Below are 20,261 nucleotides of genomic sequence, written 5' to 3'. Positions count from 1 at the left end.
TATTACTTTATGGAATTATATTGATTTTGTTTTGGTTCTTCCATTCTTATCAGTTCAAGTTTTGAAGCTTTTGAGGGTTCAAGGCAGTATACATGTTGATTGAACCCTAACAAATGAGAAGTAATAAAAAGAGACTAGTATTTTTAACTTAAACTGAATAATTTAGTTTAATAATTTCTATTTTATTATTATAATCTAAAAAGTTAAAATATCTTGGTGATAAAGCGAGGTAGTCCTCCATGAGGCCTTATTGCCTAGTGTTGCCTAGAAGCCTGCCTAGGCGTCATCTTGACAAGTATGTCTACATCTGGTTTCATTTTGTTGATGGCCATCAACTTGTTTAATGTATTTTTGGTAACAACGATTATATTGTAGAAAAATGTCTGAACTAAATTGCAAGTTTGATATACTTATCATAACTCAAACCATATTAACAAAAACAATATGCAAGAGTTGTAACTGGACTGTATATGGACTCTTTAGAAAGGCATAATTAGTAATTCATAAACACTTCCACTCTAGTTTCTTGTGACTATTCTCATTCAATATGGGCATCTTGTTCTCTTGGTTCTATTGTTTGTCCAAGAGCTGGTCAGGGATACTATGCATGTTTATGAGACTTCTTGACCCAACTCTTTATTGATTATTTTTTCCTGCTTTTTCATGTTTGATCCTTGCATTTCCCCTTTTCCTCTTGTTATTTGTATGTTCTTCCCCATTACTGGTCTAAAGAAAATAAAGAAAAGGCATTTAGCTTAATGAACTAAATTCCAACATTCTAATCTTGTGTTTAGATGAAAGATATAACAGGCTTATTGATTCCCAAATTTAATTAACTAGACTCCTGGAAGTGCACTAGATTTCTCTTTACAATGTTGATAGGTTTAAGGGCAAGTCATCCCTGTCATTTACTGCAACTTGGTAGCTTTCATTGGATGTTGTTTTGTGACTAGTATCACCAGGAGATTTATTTTTTTCTCATTTTGCAACTGTATCTTTTTTGTTAAAATCCAGGATCAGTATATACTGGGGTGGACTTCTGTAAAAGGTTATGCGGTGTCTCTGTGATTAGAAGGTACATTTTCAGTATTTATTCCACTTGCATTCTGTCTATTCAGTTTTAGAAACTGAATATGCTAATGATTTTTTCAGGTATTGTCTTTGTACTTGTTAATTATGCATTCCTCTATCTGAAAAGACTCTCATCATGACTAAGGCGAGAGAAGAAGAAAAAGAAGGAACCTAGATGAGAGAAAAGAAAATTTGAGAGCCAACACAATACCATATACTTATACCTCTTTCTGATGAGAGATGCTATATATTAACATTAGAATTGTCTCAATCATAAAATGGATTGCAATAGGGCTGATATTAAGTTCTGAATATAATTTTTTTCCTAAACTTGTCATATTCCTCGTACGTAGTCTAAATGCTCCAGAAAAGATGTTATTTGCATGCTATTTATCCTTGACATGAAGAGCTAGTTGATATTTGTCTCGTTTTTTTATTTTTATTTTTTTGATAAATGATAGCATTTTATTAATAAGGAGGGATTACATCAAGATTGAGAAGACAAACTATCTTAATAGGAACGCGAGGTGCGACCCCATTCTACAATGACCCAAATTACAACTGAGCCAAGAACAGTTCAGACTTGAACATCCCCATCTTCGCAAAATAATCAGCCATTCCATTTGCAGATCACCTTTCCTATTTCACACGAACTGTCATGCTTCTAACTAGCCATTTGAACTTTTTCATAGATTCGTTGTACTTCCAACTCACTGTTTCTGGTTCCTTCAGTCGGTGAGAATTTTTCCTATTGCATAGTTAAAAAGAAAGTGATGACTTGTAGATTTTGCATGTCTGCACAGAATTTTGTTTATGGAAGGGTTCATTGTAACAAGTGCTTGCTCATAGTAGAAGTGAATCATGAAAATGGATACAATGATTCCTAGAAAAGGAAGAAAAAAAGGTTGGGAAGCTTTTAGGAAGCATATGCGATACTGGACAAGCTAAAGTTTTTTCTGCTGGATCGCATTACAATATTGATATACTTGGCAAATTGCATTAGCCCAAACTTAATTTTGAAGAATGGATGCTTTGGAAGTGTTCCTTGCTTGCCATCCTGGGACATTGTTCAAAAGTTAATGTTACCCCCAGATACTAGAATATTAGTAGACAAGGTATCAAACAGTGTTGCATGGTCTCTCCGAAGTGAATGAAATGTCCTTGCAGACATGTGTTGGATTCTGACACTATGGATTCTTGATGGACACTTAACATTTTCCTTTTCCTACTTGCTTGTTTGACATAAATGAATAGCTGATACCATTATCAAGTAACAATAGGTAAAATGTTAATGGAAAGTCACGATTATGTTCTCATGTTTTCCTTGGATTTTGTATTTTCATGGGTGAAGTGTTAACTCTTCTTGAAAGAGTGAAGTAGCAACAGGCTCATAGCTCTGATTTAGGAAGAAACAGAAATTGTTGAAGAAATCCAGGAATTGGCTTCTTTCAGAACAATTGATTCTTTAGCTACTAGAGTTTACAAGAATGCTTTGTTCTGTGATACACATTTTCCTAGGGAGTTTTGTTTTCCTTCTGGCTTTTGTTTAATCTAAAATAGAAGGGATCATATTTACAATAAAGGGCAGCCCAATGCACAAGGCTCCCGCCAATGTGGGATCTGGGTAGGGACAGATGTATGTACACAGCCTTACCCCTGCACATACAGAGAAGCTGGTTCCAAGATTTGAACCCTGGTCACCCAGGTCACAATGGAGCAACCAACCATTGTGCCAAGGCCCATCCTTGATCATATTTACAATACTAAATACTAAAAGAATGTCAAAAAGCTCAAACTTAATGGCCTTAATGGGAAGCAAAATGGTCAAGAAAGGTTGTGTGCTGGTGAATATGATTCTGGATTGTACTCTAGTGCCTCCATCTAAAATTTCTTAATGTTCATAGATCTTCATCCGGTTCAAACTTTGGTCCACTTTGGGTTTTGGGGTTGATGCTGTAATAACAAGAGTTTGATTTCTATTTTTCTGGTTTTATTGTTCTTTTGGTGTACCCAGTTAGCTAGGTTTTACTTCAACACCCCTTGATTTTGATGTATTCTCTAATGTGCATTAGAAAGTTTGCTTGTTTTACAGAAAACAAGAGAATTAATTATCTAGTTATGCGAAGTGTTTGTAACTGCCTTCTCTCACATGTAAGTTGTAACCATATTCTTTAACAGAAAAGTTTGTCTTGTCCATCAAAAAGAAAAATTGCTTTGAAGGGCAACCAAAATGTCCCAGGAAAAAAATAGAGCAGTATTTCTGCTAAATGTATTTCAAACTTACACATCAGTTGCCTGTTAATTACTGTACATAATGAGTGTGCGGGGGTGGGGGGTGGGGATTTGTTTCATTGAGAAGAAAAAGTTTCTTTTTTCTTTATTTTTTTTTTTTTGTTTCCATCAACTATTATACTTTGCCTATGGCAGTCTTTGTGTTTTGTTATCTTTATGCTCCCATAATGATAAGCACAAATATCTTGTATATGTTTGTTCAAGATCTTGTGATTGGCTAGTGGTTAATTCCCAAGTGAAATAATGAGTGTGCGGGGGATGGGGGGGGGATTTGTTTCATTGAGAAGAAAAAAGTTTCTTTTTTCCTATTTTTTTGTTTCCATCAACTATTCTATTTTGCCTATGGCAGTGATAGTGATTTGTGTTTTGTTATCTTTATTTTCCGATAATGATAAGCACAAATATCTTGTATATGTTTGTTCAAGATCTTGTGATTGACTAGTGATTAATTCCCAAGTGAAATAATTGACTAACAATCACTCTTTGACTGATGCCAGTGGTGAAAGTATGGAAAATGCTTTGAGAGCTTGTTGTAAAGGTATCAAGATTGGGAAGATTCTTATTCACCGGGAAGGTGATAATGGTCAACAGGTTCATTTGTTACTCATGGAGTGTTTTTGTTCTTAATTTTTTTCCCGTATGATAGTAGATTAAAAGAAATTCTTTTTTTCATCAATAGAAAAGGGATATTATTTTCCTATTATCTGACAGACTTTCTGGTATTTTGACCACTGTTCAGCTGATCTATGAAAAACTGCCAAAAGACATCTCAGAGAGGCATGTATTGCTTCTGGACCCAATTTTAGGCACAGGTTTGTCTTTTTTCTTCACAGAAAATGTTATTCTTGTTATCCAGCAGGCCCCCCCCCACAAAAAAAAAAAAAAAAAGACATGCATGATGGATAACTTCATTCTACATCTTTAGTATTGACCAGCAAATCACTTTTGCCAACACTTGAGTATGTGGAGAGATAAGCAATTGGAATCCATTATCAATGTTTACTCTCATAATTCCAAATATTATATACAAGAAATCTAAGAATAATTGCATAATGAACTAATGAAATCTAATCTAATTGGTTCATAAACTTCTTATTGTTTAACCTCATTTCCTATAATCTGGTATGATCAATAAAGCTTAAAACTTCAGGAGACAAATGAACAGAAATCTGAAACAAAGTAAAAAAAAATTGTTATACCAATGGCCCTATTCTGCTAATATCTAGAAAGCAATTAATAAATATTAAGCAAAAGACAAATAAGATAATCTATACTTGATGTGGAATTTGCAGTATCTTTGTGATTAATGAAATGAAAAAAGGTTTTCAAGTAACCTACCTATAGATGCAATTTCACGAGTGTACTAGAAAGTCACAAATATGTATTGAGTTGATACTGCAAGATCACAAAGTTAAAATGTTGCATTTGTATCTTGCAACTGCTTTTGATGCATTGTGGTTTTAATGGTCCTGATTTTCAAATCTATGTATTCCATGCTGCCAAGGTAAACTTATTTTCTCTTTCATATACTAAATAACATTTATGAAATATCATAGTTTATAAGATTCATAATAAAGCCTGAAATAAAAAAGAAAATAATTTAGCATCGGGGTCTAATTATAGATATAAGTTATGAAAATATTAAAATGAAAGTGACTAAATAAATAAGTGTAAATAGATGATAATAAATATTCTCAAAGAGAAACAAATAAAATATTCCATATAAATAAAATGAATTAGGAAAAGGAAAACGGAGCCTTAGAGGTTAGGAACCAAAATAAATGGCTTTGTCCCCACTACCACCAGGAAAAAAAGCTAAAAAGATGTACATTTGCTTTTATTTCTACGAATAAAATTTTAAGGTTCCTCCCACAACCTAGAGTGAGGTTAGGGGTTAAGAAACTGTGGAAATAAAAAGGTGAAAACAGATATTAAATAAAAATTTCAAGTGGGGTAATACTGAAAACATGCTAAGGAAGAAAGCTTATATAAAATTCCATGCTTTACATCAAGTCCAGTAAGGATTGTCAAAATAAAACATACTAGCTGATGAATTAATAGCATAAAATATTCAACCACATGTAGTGACCAATATTTTTTGGTACACAAACGTACTCTAGGAAAATTAAAAAATAATTATAGCTAACCAGGCGGCTTGGCTACCTGCTGCTAGCATTTCTTAAAAATAAAAATTGATCTCATGCATTAAAATTATAGATTGGGTTATAAGTCAACATTGAAGATGAACAATCCATCACATAAAATTGGGACACGGTTGAGTCAAGTTGAGTTTTTTCAGCTTCATATATGAGTACCTTTAACAACTCTTAAGTTGAAATAAGTCTTGCTTGGAGCAGAGTCTATAGTGAGGACATGTAATACATCATAACTTAAAAAATGAGTGGGATGGTATGAATGGGGTAGAAGTAAACTAGGGCTGCAACTTGGGCCAGCTCAGGCTGAGCATTTCCTAAAACTTGACCCATAAATTCTTAGTCGGGTATCACTCTTATAGTCAATTATGGAGTTTTCCTGCTGTGTGGACCATTTCAGCTCTTTGCTACAGTGAAACACCAATTAAGATAATACATGGATGGCCCACCAATTAAGATGTTGACATAGAACTGGAGGGCAAATTGTTCAGTTAAGGACAGTGATTACAACATGTTCACCTGGTCTGCCAGACTGGTTACCATATCCATTTTCCTCCAAACCCAGAGATTTAAAAAGAATGTAGAATTTAGTAAAAGACGTCCACGTGGACAGTCAAACCGGTGAACCTGTTGAGCCCTCGGTCCATGTGACATCTCAGGACCAGACTACTAGCCAGCCCAAGGCTCAGCCCACTCTGCTGTTTGAAGCCCAAGAGCAGCACAGCCCAATGAAGGAGGCCAAATGCCCTCCCATTCGCTTCCTGTACGCAAGGAAGACATGTCAGCCATGAACAGTACCATGCACATGTCTTGTGATATCCTTGTAAACTCTATAAATATTTGAGAATAAAGGAATAGGGAGACCTGGCTTATCTCATTTCTCTTCTTCTCTCATTCTTCTATTCTTAGGAGGTTAGGTCTCCCTCGAAGAGACCTTTGCGGTGGGTAGTATCCCATCAAAGTGGTACTAGAGCCATTGCCAGCGACAGCAAGATGACGAACATGAGATCGTCAGCTATGAAAGGTCGCATTAACAAGATCGAGGAAGAACTTCACAAGGTGTTCGATGAGTTGAAGGAATTGAAGGATTTCATCTCGGTGGTGGCCAGCTAGTATCAAAAGTCGACTCACTCCAACTAGCGTGAAGGGGATAGTGAAGGTTCCAGCCACTTTGGCCACTCGCACATAGGAGCTAGACTAGGGAGGATGGCCAAGTTGGTATTTCCCACACGTTTTTAGGTGAGGACCTTATTTCCTGGATATTTAGAGTAGAGAGATTCTTTGAGATAAATGAAATCCCTAGGCACCACCAGTGTGTGTCGATGGCTTCGATCCATTTGGAAGGGGAGGCCATCCAATGGCTACAGTGGTACTGGCATTCCAACCCCTAGATTGGGTGGTTGGAATTTACAAAGGCTATCTGTTACCATTTCGGATCATTGGGATTCAAGAACTTTGATGAGGCTCTGTCAAGACTAAAACAAATGGGAACGATGAGGGAATATCAAAATGAATTAGAGGATAGCTTCTCGGGTATATGGGTGGCCTGAATCAGTGTTGGTGGGGGCCTTCTTAGAGGGATTGAGGGATGAGATTAGATATGAAATAAAGACCCTACAACCAGTCATTGCAAATGCGGTGTCCCACTTAGCCTGCCTGCATGAAGAAAGACTGGACAAGCTTAGTTGGGTCGTTAAGTCGACCTTGATCGGACCCATCATCAAGTCCCCTCCAACAAGGGGTGGCAACGAGTCGAGCTTTTCACGAGCTTCTCGAGCTTGAGCCTACTAGAGTTCAGCTCGTGAGGCTCGCGAGCTGGTTCGAATATATATATATATATATATATATATATATATATAATATAATATAATATAATATAATAAAAATGTTATAATTATTAATTATTATAATTCTTATTTTTTTAAATATCAAGTAAAAAGTATTTTTATATATAATTTTTTATTTTTATAGAATATTTTTTCTCAAAATTGAGCTCGAGCCGAGACAAGCCGAGCTCGAGCTTATGAATTTTTGACTCGAGTCGAGCTCGAGTTCAAGGTTTTGGCTTGAACTGAGCTCGAGCCTTGTAGAACAGTCTCGAGCCGAGCTCGAGTCTTGGACCATTTGGCTAGGCTTGGCTCGAATCCACCCCTACCTCCAACCAAAGCTGAACTGGTCCCCCCCCAAACCGGTTGGACCGAATGGTATTACCCCTAAGGCATCTTACCTGGGCAGAGATGCAGTTACGTCGCGAGCGTGAACTTTTCTATAACTGTGATGAAAAATTTGGACCGGGAACCGTTGCAAGAAACCTCAACTGTTTTTACTGGAGCCAAATGACAATGAGGAAGGGGGTCTCACTGTTGAAGATGGGGCCTTGGCAGTGGACGAGGAATTACTAGAGCAAGAACCAAAGATTTTTGTCCATGCTCTGACTGGTTCTTCCTCACCTCTCACCAGGAGGCTTAGGGCGGTGATTGGGGGTAACTAGGTGGCTATATTAGTGGATAGTGGAAGTTCTCTAAATTTTGTTTCAGAGCAGTTGGTTGATCAGCTCCACTTGGTAGTAGAGCCCATACCCCCTTTCTCAGTCCATGTTGCCAATGGACACAAACTCAGTTGTGATGGAATATGCATAGCGGTGAAAATCAGGGTACAAGGGCATCGGTTTCAAGCTGATTTGTACCTGTTGGAGTTGAGGGGGCCTGATATGATTTTGGGTGTCCAATGGCTTCAACAATTGGGCCCAGTGACTTGCGATTGGGCCCATCTCTCCATGTCATTCACAATAGACAAGCAAAGTTGCACTCTCCAAGGCCTCAACCCGGGGCCCTCACTACAAGAGGAACTGAGTCTGACACTCGAATAGAGCCACCATTTCTCCCCACCTGTCATTCTCTACCTAGGAATGGACATGGTTGGACCAACCCTCCACCATCAGCTAGGCTCAATGGGCCTAGGCCCCAGGAGGGAACCCCACCGAATTTCAAAGACCACTGCAAATTAATTGAGATGTTTTCTAGGAACCCATGGGCTTTCCACCAAAATAGGACCAAGACCATAAGACCCTCTCATGCTAGGGGCTGGGCCGACCAATGTAAAACCATATTGCTATCCCCATTTTTAGAAGTCTAAAATTGAGAAAATTGCGACTGATTTGAAGCAAAAAGGGATGATACAATCCAACTCCAGCCCTTTTTCCTCTTCCGTCCTGCTAGTCAAAAAGAAAGATGGCACGTGGCAGTTCTGCATGGACTATCAGGCCTTGAACCGTATCACCGTAAAGGACAAATTTCCCACATCGGTGATAGATGAGCTGTTGGATGAATTAGGGGCTGCAACAATATTCTCGAAACTAGATTTGAGAGCTGAGTACCACCAGATCTGGGTCCATCCGGAAGATGTGCCAAAAATTGTATTCCGAACTCACGACAGGCACTATGAGTTCCTAGTTATGCCCTTTGGGTTAACTAATGCACCGTCCACCTTCCAAGCCTTAATGAATGATGTATTCCGGCCCTACCTCTGGCAATTTATCCTCGTATTCTTTGATGACATTTTGGTGTACAGTAACAGATGGGAATCCCATCTATAGCTTCTGAATATTACCTTGGGGGTCTTAAGGCAGCATCAGCTTTATGCCAAGGAAGGCAAATGCCTATTCTGTCAGACTAAGGTGCACTACCTGGGCGATATTGTCTCTCAAGGCCAGGTTAGGGCTGATCTTGACAAAATTACAGCCGTGGTGAACTGGCCCACACCTAATTCTATCCGGTCCCTCAAGGGGTTCTTGGGCTTGACTGGTTACTATCAGCGGTTTATAAAGAACTATGGCCTGTTGGCAAGCCCACTAACCCAGTTACTTAAAAAGAATGCATTTCATTGGAACACACGGGTCCAGACAGCATTCGAGGCCCTCAAACAAGCTCTGTCTACACCCCCCATCCTCTCCCTACTGGACTTTTTGACAAGAGTTTGTAGTGGAGTATGATCCATCTAAATCAGGTGTGAGTGCAATCCTCATGCAACAGGGTAGACCCATCGCCTACTTCGGTAAAATGTTATCTACCCAGGCCCAGTCGAAATCTACATATGACAAAGAGTTGATGGCAGTTGTCCTCTCTATGTTGAAGTGGTGATCCTATTTGTTGGGCCACACTTTTGTCATTCGCACGGACCACCAGAGCCTCAAACACCTGTTAGAGCAGCCAGTACACAGCCTGGACTAACAGAAGTGGTTGTATAAGTTGTTGGGGTTTGACTACTGAGTAGAGTACAAGCCCGACCCAATGAACAAGGCGGCGAACGCTTTGTCCTGCAGCCATGAAGTGGCCATGTTGAGTGAATCCCGACCCAGCTTTCCTTTACTGTCCAAGCTAAAGGAGGAAGCCCACTAGAATGAATTCAGAAACTTGCCCAGAAGCTCAAAGAGGACCCTGTCGTAGTTCCCAGGTTCCACTTAGTGGGCCCAGATCTTTTCTTCAAGGGACACCTGGTGATTACAGCCTGTTAGAGCTAGCCGAACAAGGGTAGATTAGTCATTTTATTTCTGTTAAGTTATGTGCTTATGTGGCAGTTTTAATAGAGACTTCCTGTCCCATACTTAAGTGGGGGCAGTTTAGTCTTTGTACTACTAATTAGAGGCTAATCCATATTAGGGTCGACTGATAGGCTTTAGGCTATCATGTTCGACTGTTCTCTTCTTTTTCTTCTTCTTCTTCTGCTCTTCTCCTGGTTCGAACTACTGTAGCTACAGGACAAACACAGCCCAATTGAAATTTCTTCCGAAGTTACTACAACTATTCCATTGTTCGCCCTTGGGGGGCCACTTTGGAATACTTTGGACCTATAGAAGGGTAAGCCAGCATTTGTTTTGGACAGGGATGAAGAAGGCCATTCAGCAATTTGTAGCGCAACTCCTTGCCAACACAACAAGTTTGATCATCAGTTTCCGGCCAGAGTGTTACAACCCCTCCCAATTCCGGTGCAGGTATGGGAAGACATAACCATGGATTTTATCACGGGTCTTCCAATATCCATGGGTAAGTTGGTGTTCATGGTAATAGTGGACAGATTGACCAAATACAGTCATTTTGTTGGGCTGGCACACCCATATACAGCAGCCCAAGTAGCGTGCACCTTTGTGCAGGGAGTGACCCACCTCCATGGTACTCGGTCCATCTTGACGGACAGGGACCCGGCTTTCATGAGCCGCTTCTGGACTGAATATTTTAAGGCCCAAGGGACCCAGTTGAACCGCACTACTAGCTACCACCCCCACGCGGATGGTCAATCTGAAGTTGTTAACCGGTGCTTGGAGACATACTTGAGGTGTGTTACAGGGGAGAGGAGACCCAAACAATGGGTGCATTGGTTACCATGGGCCAAGTTGTGGTACAATACCACCTACCACTCGTCACTGGGGATGAGCCCATTTAAGGCATTGTATGGGAGGGAACTATCCCTGACACTACGCTACGAAGTTGGCTCCACTGCCGGGGTGGAGGTTGAGGAAATGTTACAGCAAAGAGATGAAATTTTGAGGTCCTTCAAAGAGCACTTGACCCGGGCCTAGCAACAGATGAAGGCCCAGTATGACAGGAAGCACAGGCCAGTGACATATATCAGGAAGGGGAATTTGTGTATCTGAAACTCCAACCCTACTGCCAGGTGTCGGTTGCCCACAGGAAGTGGCCTAAGTTTGCACCTCAGGTTTTTTGGGCCCTTTCACATAGTGGGCTGAGTAGGGGAGGTGGCTTACCGACTATACCTTCCCTTATCCTCCCGCATTCACCCTGTTTTCCACGTCTCCCTACTAAAGAAAAGTGTGGGTCCCCAAGTGGCTGCTAGTCCCATCCTGCCCGAGTTCAATGATGAGGGGTGTCTGCAACCTGATTCGGTGGAGGTTCAAGATCTGAGGTGGGTCAAAACAGGAAGAACAGTTAACAGGGAAGCTTTGGTGGTTTGGATGCATCGTAGGAAGATTGTGACACCCTTAAGAGGATGTTTCCAGGATTCAACTTTGAGGACAAGGTTGTTTTGAAGAGGGGACGAGTTGTTGAGCCCCTGGTCCATGTGACATCTCAGGACCAGACTACTAGCCAGCCCAAGGCTCAGCCCACTCTGCTGTTTGAAGCCCAAGAGCAGGACAGCCCAGTGAAGGAAGCCGAACACCCTCCCATTCACTTTCTGTATGCAAGGTCAGCCATGAACAGTATTATTGCACATGTCTTATGATATCCTTGTAAACTCTATAAATATCTGAGAATAAAGGAGTAGGGTAGACCTGGATTATCTCATTTCTCCTCTTTCCTTCTATTCTTTTAGGAGTTTAGGTCTCCCTTGAAGAGACCTCTGTGGTGGGCAGTATCCCATCAGAACCATTCGAATAGAAAATAAATTTATTGTATTATATTATACTGTTGACTTTTTTATAATAAAATATTAGAGAACATGTATTAAAATTAAGACAAAATTAGAGAAAGAAGTGAGGCGTGCCAAAACAGAGAAAGAACGAGTGATGGATCTTCTGAAGATGATAAAGGGCTAGGCACTTAACCTACAATTCCCAGTGAGGGCCAGAAACACACCATTTGTTTTGACAGTTAACCCATTCAACCTAGACAGATGAACCAGTGAACCATTACACAGTGAGAAAACCATGTCCAGGCTGATCTTGGGGTCAGGTTTTAAAACATTGGTTGAGGATGTTGAATATCAGTTCCATAATATATTCTTTCATATTTGTGGTTCATTGTGGGTATAATTAGGAATCTTTAATACTTGGCTGGCTTTGTGCAGGCAGCTAAAGATGATTGGACCTTAGGTCTATTCAAGGTTCAAAGTATCGACACGTATCGGCCCATATCGGCCGATACGTATTGTTTCGGGACCTCCTCGATACGCCCCTACAGTGGGTGTATTGGGGTTCTGACCGGTTCAGGGGGTGGAGGAGCCTTAAACTGGTCCCCCTGAACCGGTTTTGAAAAAAAATAAAAAAAAAAGTAAAAAAAACACTATCGATATCACCCGATACGCCCCTATTGGCGTATCGATATTTTGAACCTTGGGTCTATTGTGATTTTGGGTGTAGAGGGGTGATATGGGTCTCTTGTGGGCTTTGATGCCTTTTCTACTTGTATATCAAGTCAACTGATTACTTGATAATATTTAATATTTTTGTTATCTGTTTGCATAAATTTATTGTTGGGGGATATTGCTAGACAAATGCAGCTTTATATTGTTGATATACCTGATTTGGATACATGCCATCCAAATGTAAATGAAATTTATCTTCTGGTTGGCTGGGTTGGTCCTGTTTGAAGTATTTATTTTTATTGTTTTGGCAGGGAATTCGGCTGTTCAAGCTATTTCTTTACTCATAAGGAAGGGTGTACCTGAATCAAATATCATATTTCTGAATCTTATATCTGTAAGTTAAATGTACCTCTGGAGGAGTATGCTATTTTATTTTAGTTATTTTGTTTCTCTTGAGTGGGGGTGGAAAAAGGATAAGATTTTACAATTTTGCTTGCATCCTTGCCAAAATCTCTTTAGTGCATGAACTTGTATTCGTATTAGATGATATGCTTAGCTTTGCCTGCAATTGCATTAATGACAAAACAGTTGATATCAGTAGATTAGTTAGAATAAGTTTCTAATGCATCAATTCACAAGTTCATTGATACTTGGCTTCTATTATGTTTCTTAGTCCCTTCGTTATGTTTACTGTTATATTGTTTTACTATATTTTTTTAACCTCCACAGGCACCTCAAGGGATCCATGTAGTCTGCAAGAGCTTCCCAAGAATTAAGATTGTGACATCTGAGATTGAAATTGGTTTAAATGATGATTTCCGTGTCATCCCTGGTATGGGGGAGTTTGGAGATCGATATTTTGGCACAGATGATGATGAAGAGCAGCAAGTGGTGGCCCCATTGTAGATGGAAACATCTTCAGTTTTGTAGTAATTTTGACATCGAGTGAACAAATCTATCATCAATGTAATCTTTCCCGAGGCTTGGGTACCTAAAAGGATTGAGGATGCTTGGTTGTGAATTCCATGTTGTTAAAACATGATCTAAATGGCCATTTGATTTGCTTATGGAGAGTTCTTGCTTGTTGTCCACCTGATGCTTTTTCTATTGCTGGTTCGAATTTCAAACTTTGTTTGTCGCATCGCATGTCTTACAGGGGTATTCTGGTGCACGCCTTCATCACAACTCTGGCACTCATCACTCGTAAAAATCTGTCCTTGGGATTCCGCTCTTAGTTTATTTGTTTCATTTAGCTAAGCATTTTCACTTTATCTCTTGTAATTTGTATCCATTGGCAATCTTGTGATTCTTGAATTGCAGGACTGTAACTCTAATTGAGATCATGTGCAAGGAATCTGCATTTTTGCTTGTGTGTGTGTGTTGGGTGGGGGGAAGGGAGGAACAGTTTTCACTTTCTCAAATCTTTTTTTTTTTGTCAATAAAAAAGACTTCATTACTTATATTCAGAAAACTGTTTATATCATGGTTTTTCATGGCTTTAACCTGCTAGTAAGGAGAAAAAAGAAGAAACATGAATCTATCCCACATGCGATGAAGTTGTAGCTTTTGAAGAGGATTATATAAAGAATAAAATTGTCCTATCAATTCTATTTGATTTCATTTACATTTCACATAAACAGGGACAAGAATTTTTGATTGACAAAATAGGAAAAAAAAAAAGAACAAGAGGAAATACAGTGGTGGGGGTGGAATTATTAGGGATTCCTTGGGAGGTTTTTGTTTTGCTTTCTACAATTTCTATGACTATACTTCCTCCATTCAATCTGAGTTTTTGGCTCTTCTAGATGGGTTAGACTTTTGTCTTCAATTTGGAATCACTGAATTAGAAATAGAGAGTGACAATAAGGTGTTAGTCGGCATCATTAATGGGACATCTCACCCATGGTCAATAGCCTACATTTATATAAAAATCAAACGAATACTTGGTAACATGAGGTATTCTATTGGTCACTCGTTGAGAGAAGGAAATTATCTTGCAAATGTGGGTGTGAATTTGAAAAGCAATGCAACTTTTAATTCCGTACTTCATACCCCACCAAAGCTTAAAAGACTGTTGCATGAGAATTATGTTAATCTTCTCATTCTGAGAATTGGTTAAATCTGATTGTATTTTTTAATTTCTTTGTTAGGGTGGATTTTGAGAGGGTGGTGATGAGTGCGTTTTGTATTGGGCATGGGGTAAGGTGGGCTATGTCCTCCCTTGTATATTCTGATTTTCTATAAAATTTGAGATGGACGCCCCTCCACCTGGAGTAAAGTTTGGGGATAAAAAAAAACGTGAGGGGAGCTATAAAATCCGAGTTTGGATCTATTTACCACAGAATGTTGGTTACTTCCTCTTCACAAGACATTTGGGACATCTCGCCATAAATGGGATTCTGATCTTTTGATGACAAAATGTTGGTTGCATCCTTTATACAAAGACACTACAACCAAGGTTCAAAGTATCGTTATGCATCGGCCCGTATTGGCTGATACATATCGTTCTGGGACCCTTCCGATATGCCCCTACAGTGGGTGTATCGGGGGCCTGACCGGTTCAGGGGATGGAGGGGTCCTAGATCAGCTCCCCTGAACCAGTTTTGAAAAGAAAATAAAAATAAAAAATAAAAAAACAAGTATCGAAACGCCCAATATTCCCCTACTGGCATATCGATATTTTGAACCTTGACTACAGCCATACATGAGAAACGTAACATGTCCCCATTTCAAAGTATTGATTCTCTGCATACGAAAAAAATTACCTATCAAGAATTTCAATAAACCAAAACTCATTCCTTTTATGTCTTATTTGACAAATTGTTGACAAATTGTTAAGACCACTAAATTGCCAATCAAAACCTCTTTTACCAATCAAAACCACTAAATTGCCAAATTCTAGTGAGGCAATGTATCAGTGGCCATGAAAATTAATACATATCATATGATATTCACCAATACATGGCGATATTTTGAATCTTATTCTTCATAAAATATAATATAAAAAACAAGAGATATTCTCAACATGCAACTACAGGGTGTTATAGAACATGGCCCATTTCATGGTCTGTAGATCGAGACTTTTATGAATAATAACAAAAAGTGCAAAAGATTTTTCCAATGTGTGGCAGTAGGGCATTGTGGCCAGTGTATTCCTCCTTGTGGTCAGCAGTTTTGGACTCGTAAAATCTCAAAGAACATTCTCAATGACTGAAGTTTTTTGGAAGAATGACTGTTCAGCCCAAGGTCAAAATTTTTAGATCAAAGTACAGTTGAAGTGGGTACAAACTCAGAATTGATGCCAATTCATGGACAGACATTGGTGTATAAAATAAAGGGTTTTTGACCTTTTAAATATTTATGTGAAAATAAAAAAATGTGCATTGGACCTATTCGTACTTCTCCAAAGTTTTTTCCAGATTTTGTGTCAATTGTCTGATGAGGTCTAATGAATAATGAACACGATAGCGCTCTCATGGATTTTTTTTTTTTTTTGATAATAAAATTAAGGGATAGCGCTCTCATGGATTCAGTCAGCGTGAGCGCTCCCGTACCATTACATCATATTTCAAATTATTTGTATTAGTAAAGGGGGAGAAAAAAACACGGAAAATATAAGAAAACGAGTTCATGCCACGTGGCAGAGAGTTATCACTCGTTGCTTTATCGTGGATGATAACCTTCCTTAGGTTAGGATGGAGACACGTGTCAATGCATGGGAGCTGGATTCTTTTGGCATATTCTCCCCCTGAAGCCATTTACTATCTATCTCTATATAGAAAGGTGATGGTGTGAGTGTTGGTATTCGCACTTTGGTTCTTACTCTTTAGTCTTTTCCCTTATCTCTGTCGTCCTAAAAACTTGAAGCTGAAACAATGTCGGCCTTCGTAGGAAAGTATGCAGGTATAACCCGAAGCTCCTCCTCCTCATCTTCTCTCTCTCTCTCTCTTTTGTTATTGTATTTTAATTTTCTTTTAGCTTGTAGTAAGTTGATTGGTTGTTAATGGAGCTGGTAAATGAATATCATGTAGAAAATTAATAATATCATGGACTGACTATTCATTCATGAGATACCAGTGGCCAATATGTACTAATTGAATTGTTATTAATTCGTCACTGAACTGATGGAAATCAGAGGAGCTGATAAAGAATGCCAAGTACATTGCCACCCCTGGGAAGGGCATTCTGGCTGCAGACGAGAGCACCGGCACAATCGGCAAGCGTCTGGCCAGCATCAACGTGGAGAACATCGAGACCAACCGCCGAGAACTTCGGGAGCTCCTCTTCACCTCGCCCAATGCCCTTGCATACCTCTCCGGCGTCATACTGTTCGAGGAGACCCTCTACCAGAAGACTTCCGATGGGAAGCCATTCGTGGAGGTCCTTGAGGAGAATAATGTCATCCCAGGGATCAAGGTCGACAAGGGTACCGTCGATATCGCCGGCACAAAGGGAGAGACCACAACCCAAGGCTTCGACTCTCTTGGGGCACGTTGCCAGCAATATTACAAGGCCGGAGCGCGCTTTGCCAAGTGGCGCGCTGTACTTAAGATAGGCCCCAATGAGCCGTCGGAGCTTGCAATCCAACAGAATGCACAGGGATTGGCTCGCTACGCAATCATTTGTCAGGAGAATGGACTGGTGCCCATAGTCGAGCCGGAGGTCTTGACCGACGGCAATCATGACATTAACAAATGTGCTGCCGTCACCGAAACTGTACTAGCCGCCGTGTACAAGGCATTGAATGATCACCATGTGCTTTTGGAAGGGACACTTCTGAAGCCCAACATGGTCACTCCTGGCTCTGATAGCCCAAAGGTGCCGTCGGTGCCGTGTTTCATTCTACTTCACTTAATCTCTAGTACTTATTAATTAAATTCCGATCGAGCTCAAAATTAAGCTAATTCCGCAACCCACAGGTTGCTGCGGAGGTGATTGCAGAGTACACAGTTACTGCATTGCGGCGCACAGTCCCACCGGCGGTGCCAGGAATTGTGTTTCTGTCAGGAGGGCAGAGCGAGGAGGAGGCGACATTGAATCTGAATGCCATGAACAAGTTGGATGTGGTGAAGCCATGGACACTGTCATTCTCATTCGGGCGAGCTCTGCAACAAAGCACCCTTAAGACATGGGGCGGGAAGAAGGAGAATGTGAAGGCTGCCCAAGAGGCATTCTTGGCCAGGTGCAAGGCGAACTCGGTTGCCACCCTCGGCAAATACACCGGTGGGAGCGGTGGTGCGTTGGCTTCAGAGAGCCTGTATGTTAAGGGGTACAAGTACTAATTAATTCATGCATGCAGATGCCGGGCACAGTACTGAAATTAATACTTGATGTCAATTTTTATCTTCTTCTTCTTCTTTTTTCCTTCCTTGTAATTGTAACCAAATATTTCCACTGATATGTCTAATAATATGTTGTTTCTGTTAAGTATTTATGCCTCTAATTCACACAAAGGATAGGCACAGAACATGTATACAAATTACAAAGTCCAATCAAGAATCAAAATTAAGGAGCAGTGCCCTCCATGTAAGGGGCAACGCTTATATTTAGTATATTATATTCCAAGAAATTTTGGGTGAAAATAAATGGCCGAATTCCTCAAGTTAATGGGGTCTAGTGCAAAACTGCAATGGATGGATTCCCCAAGCCCAAGTATCTGATCCTAAATTGAAAAGCTAAGTAAAATGTAAATTGTGTTCAGGATTTAAGCATTATTGTAGACCAACCATCAAAGTAGAGGACTGTGAGAGTGAGAGAGATATCCCTCCCTCTACAAACTATGAGTCCTAGATAATAAAACTTCCATTCCAAGTTCCAACACAGTGTGGGATATTCAACATCAACGGCCAGTATATGTAATTTGGATATCTTGCTAATACTTGAGGTCAGGCCTCGGATGGTAGCAGCCACATATTTTCTTTTTTCTTGTATTGTATGGCTTGCAGCTTGCTGCTGCAAAGACTACAGCTTATATATACTAGCAGGGTCACAAATACTATATCTATATTCTGGGGCTGGATTTATTAATTTCAAAAAAATAAAAAATTCTGGTTCTAGATTGATTTTCAGTGTTAATTTCCCTCTCTTGAAAACACTCAGACGTATCACTTGATTGGACCGCCGTCCCTCTATTCGCCAAAATAGTTAATAGTGGCCCACTCTCTTTTAAGGGTGAACTTTTGGTTCAAAATCCAAATTCGAACTCAAGAAAACGAAAATTTTAAAAACCGAACTCAAACCCAAATACGTGAAAATCCATTAAATTGAATCGAATTTGTTTTGGTTATTTTGGATATTTCGGTTAAAATCGAAATTATTTAACCTGACTATCTGATGTTCATTTCATTAATATTTGATATTTCGATTAAAACTATAGTTTTTAAAAACGAACCGTAAACAGAATCAGTCAGGGGACCGGTTTCCGATTAAATGGTTCAACCATTTGGGTCAAACTGTTCGACCTGTGACATCATAAATAAATTAAAAATAAAATTTTTTTATAAATAATAAAAAAATAGCATAAAATTAAATAAAAAACAGAAAATAAAATTATCTAAATAAAAAATAATACAGTACAAAACACAGAAAATATAAAAATAAAATACAGAAAAATTCTAAAAGTACAGAAAAGCACAAAAAAATTCAAAAAATACAGAAAAAACAGAAAAATGCAAATTAAATACAGAAAAAACAGAAAAATACAAAAAAATACAGAAAAAATTGTACTGTATTATCATTCTTTGACATCATCTGATCATCATCATCATCATTCACATAGCAAACAACCAAGGAATTGAAAAAAATTAATAAAACAAAATTAATTAAGCCAATGTGAGTATGTGAATCTTTGTAATTAATTAAGCAAAGAATTCAGAAAAAATAATTAAGCAAGATTAATTAAACAATGAGTTAAGAAAAAAATTCAAAGAATCAATTAAACTCACAAAAAAAAATTCAGAAAAAAAATTATTCCTTCAGGTCCTTCACGGTTTCGTTGTCGGTAATGGTGGTGTGATAGTGGGCTCGGGCTTGGTTGCAGACAAGTTTCCATCGCAAGTGCTACTACAATTTGCAGAATCGTCAATGATGGTGTTACTGCCACTGCAAAGTACAAACTCCTCGCCCGCCACTACAAACTCATCGGACAGCCGCTGCAAACTCGCTGCTCGCTGTTGCAAGTCGACTGCCACAACTGCTACTACTGGAGTCTGGAAGTGCTGCAAAATACGTTGGCCGTCGCTGCAAACTTGTTGTTGTCGATCGTCATTAATTTCCATCGGTCAGTGTTTGTCGTCGTCGGACGCCGGAGGTGCTAGCTGCTGTAGGTGGTCAGTTGGGTGTGAGGGATGAAAGGGAAGGGTTAGAACTTAGAACGAAAATGGGGGTTTTAACCTTAAAGGGCCTAAACATTAGATTTGGGATGGGGATGTCATTTTAGTTTTTGTTTTTTTTTTTATTTTATTTAAAATAATGAAAATAAAATATAACCCACGAACCGCTGCCCGGGTCGAAGGGTTTAGCGGTCCGACCGCCCGAGTTAGTGGTTTTCTGACTTTTTCAACGTTTTTAAGGCATTTCCGATTTATAGCATAACCAGACCTGGGGGCTGACTGGTTACTGATTTTTCCGGTCCGGTCCGATTTTGAAAACCATGATTAAAACATACTTGAGTTTCTTTCTAACCAAACAACTCACAAAACTACCAAA

General features: G+C 39.4%; 2 protein-coding genes across 2 annotated transcripts in view; both read left to right on the top strand.

Annotated features, from left to right (window-relative positions):
- Positions 1–13,645, top strand: part of LOC104594309 (uridine kinase-like protein 3) — a 34,402-nt gene extending 20,757 nt beyond the window's left edge. The window contains exons 11-15 of the mRNA XM_010254552.3: positions 1,015–1,075; positions 3,861–3,954; positions 4,103–4,175; positions 12,866–12,948; positions 13,284–13,645. Of these exons, the coding sequence (XP_010252854.1) occupies positions 1,015–1,075; positions 3,861–3,954; positions 4,103–4,175; positions 12,866–12,948; positions 13,284–13,460 (488 nt within the window). The 3' untranslated portion in view covers positions 13,461–13,645. The remainder of the gene's footprint in view (positions 1–1,014; positions 1,076–3,860; positions 3,955–4,102; positions 4,176–12,865; positions 12,949–13,283) is intronic.
- Positions 13,646–16,308: 2,663 nt separating this feature from the next.
- LOC104594310 (fructose-bisphosphate aldolase, cytoplasmic isozyme 1-like) lies at positions 16,309–17,981 on the top strand. The gene is made up of 3 exons (XM_010254553.3): positions 16,309–16,457; positions 16,690–17,372; positions 17,474–17,981. Exons 1-3 carry the CDS (start codon positions 16,430–16,432, stop codon positions 17,834–17,836), a joined length of 1,074 nt encoding a protein of 357 aa, XP_010252855.1. The 5' UTR covers positions 16,309–16,429; the 3' UTR covers positions 17,837–17,981.
- The last annotated feature ends 2,280 nt before the right edge of the window (positions 17,982–20,261 follow it).

This window comes from Nelumbo nucifera, chromosome 1, assembly GCF_055504915.1.
Source record: "Nelumbo nucifera cultivar China Antique chromosome 1, China Antique-T2T, whole genome shotgun sequence".
In the NCBI taxonomy this organism is placed as follows: domain Eukaryota; kingdom Viridiplantae; phylum Streptophyta; class Magnoliopsida; order Proteales; family Nelumbonaceae; genus Nelumbo; species Nelumbo nucifera.
This window is presented reverse-complemented; position numbering and strand designations above follow the sequence as displayed.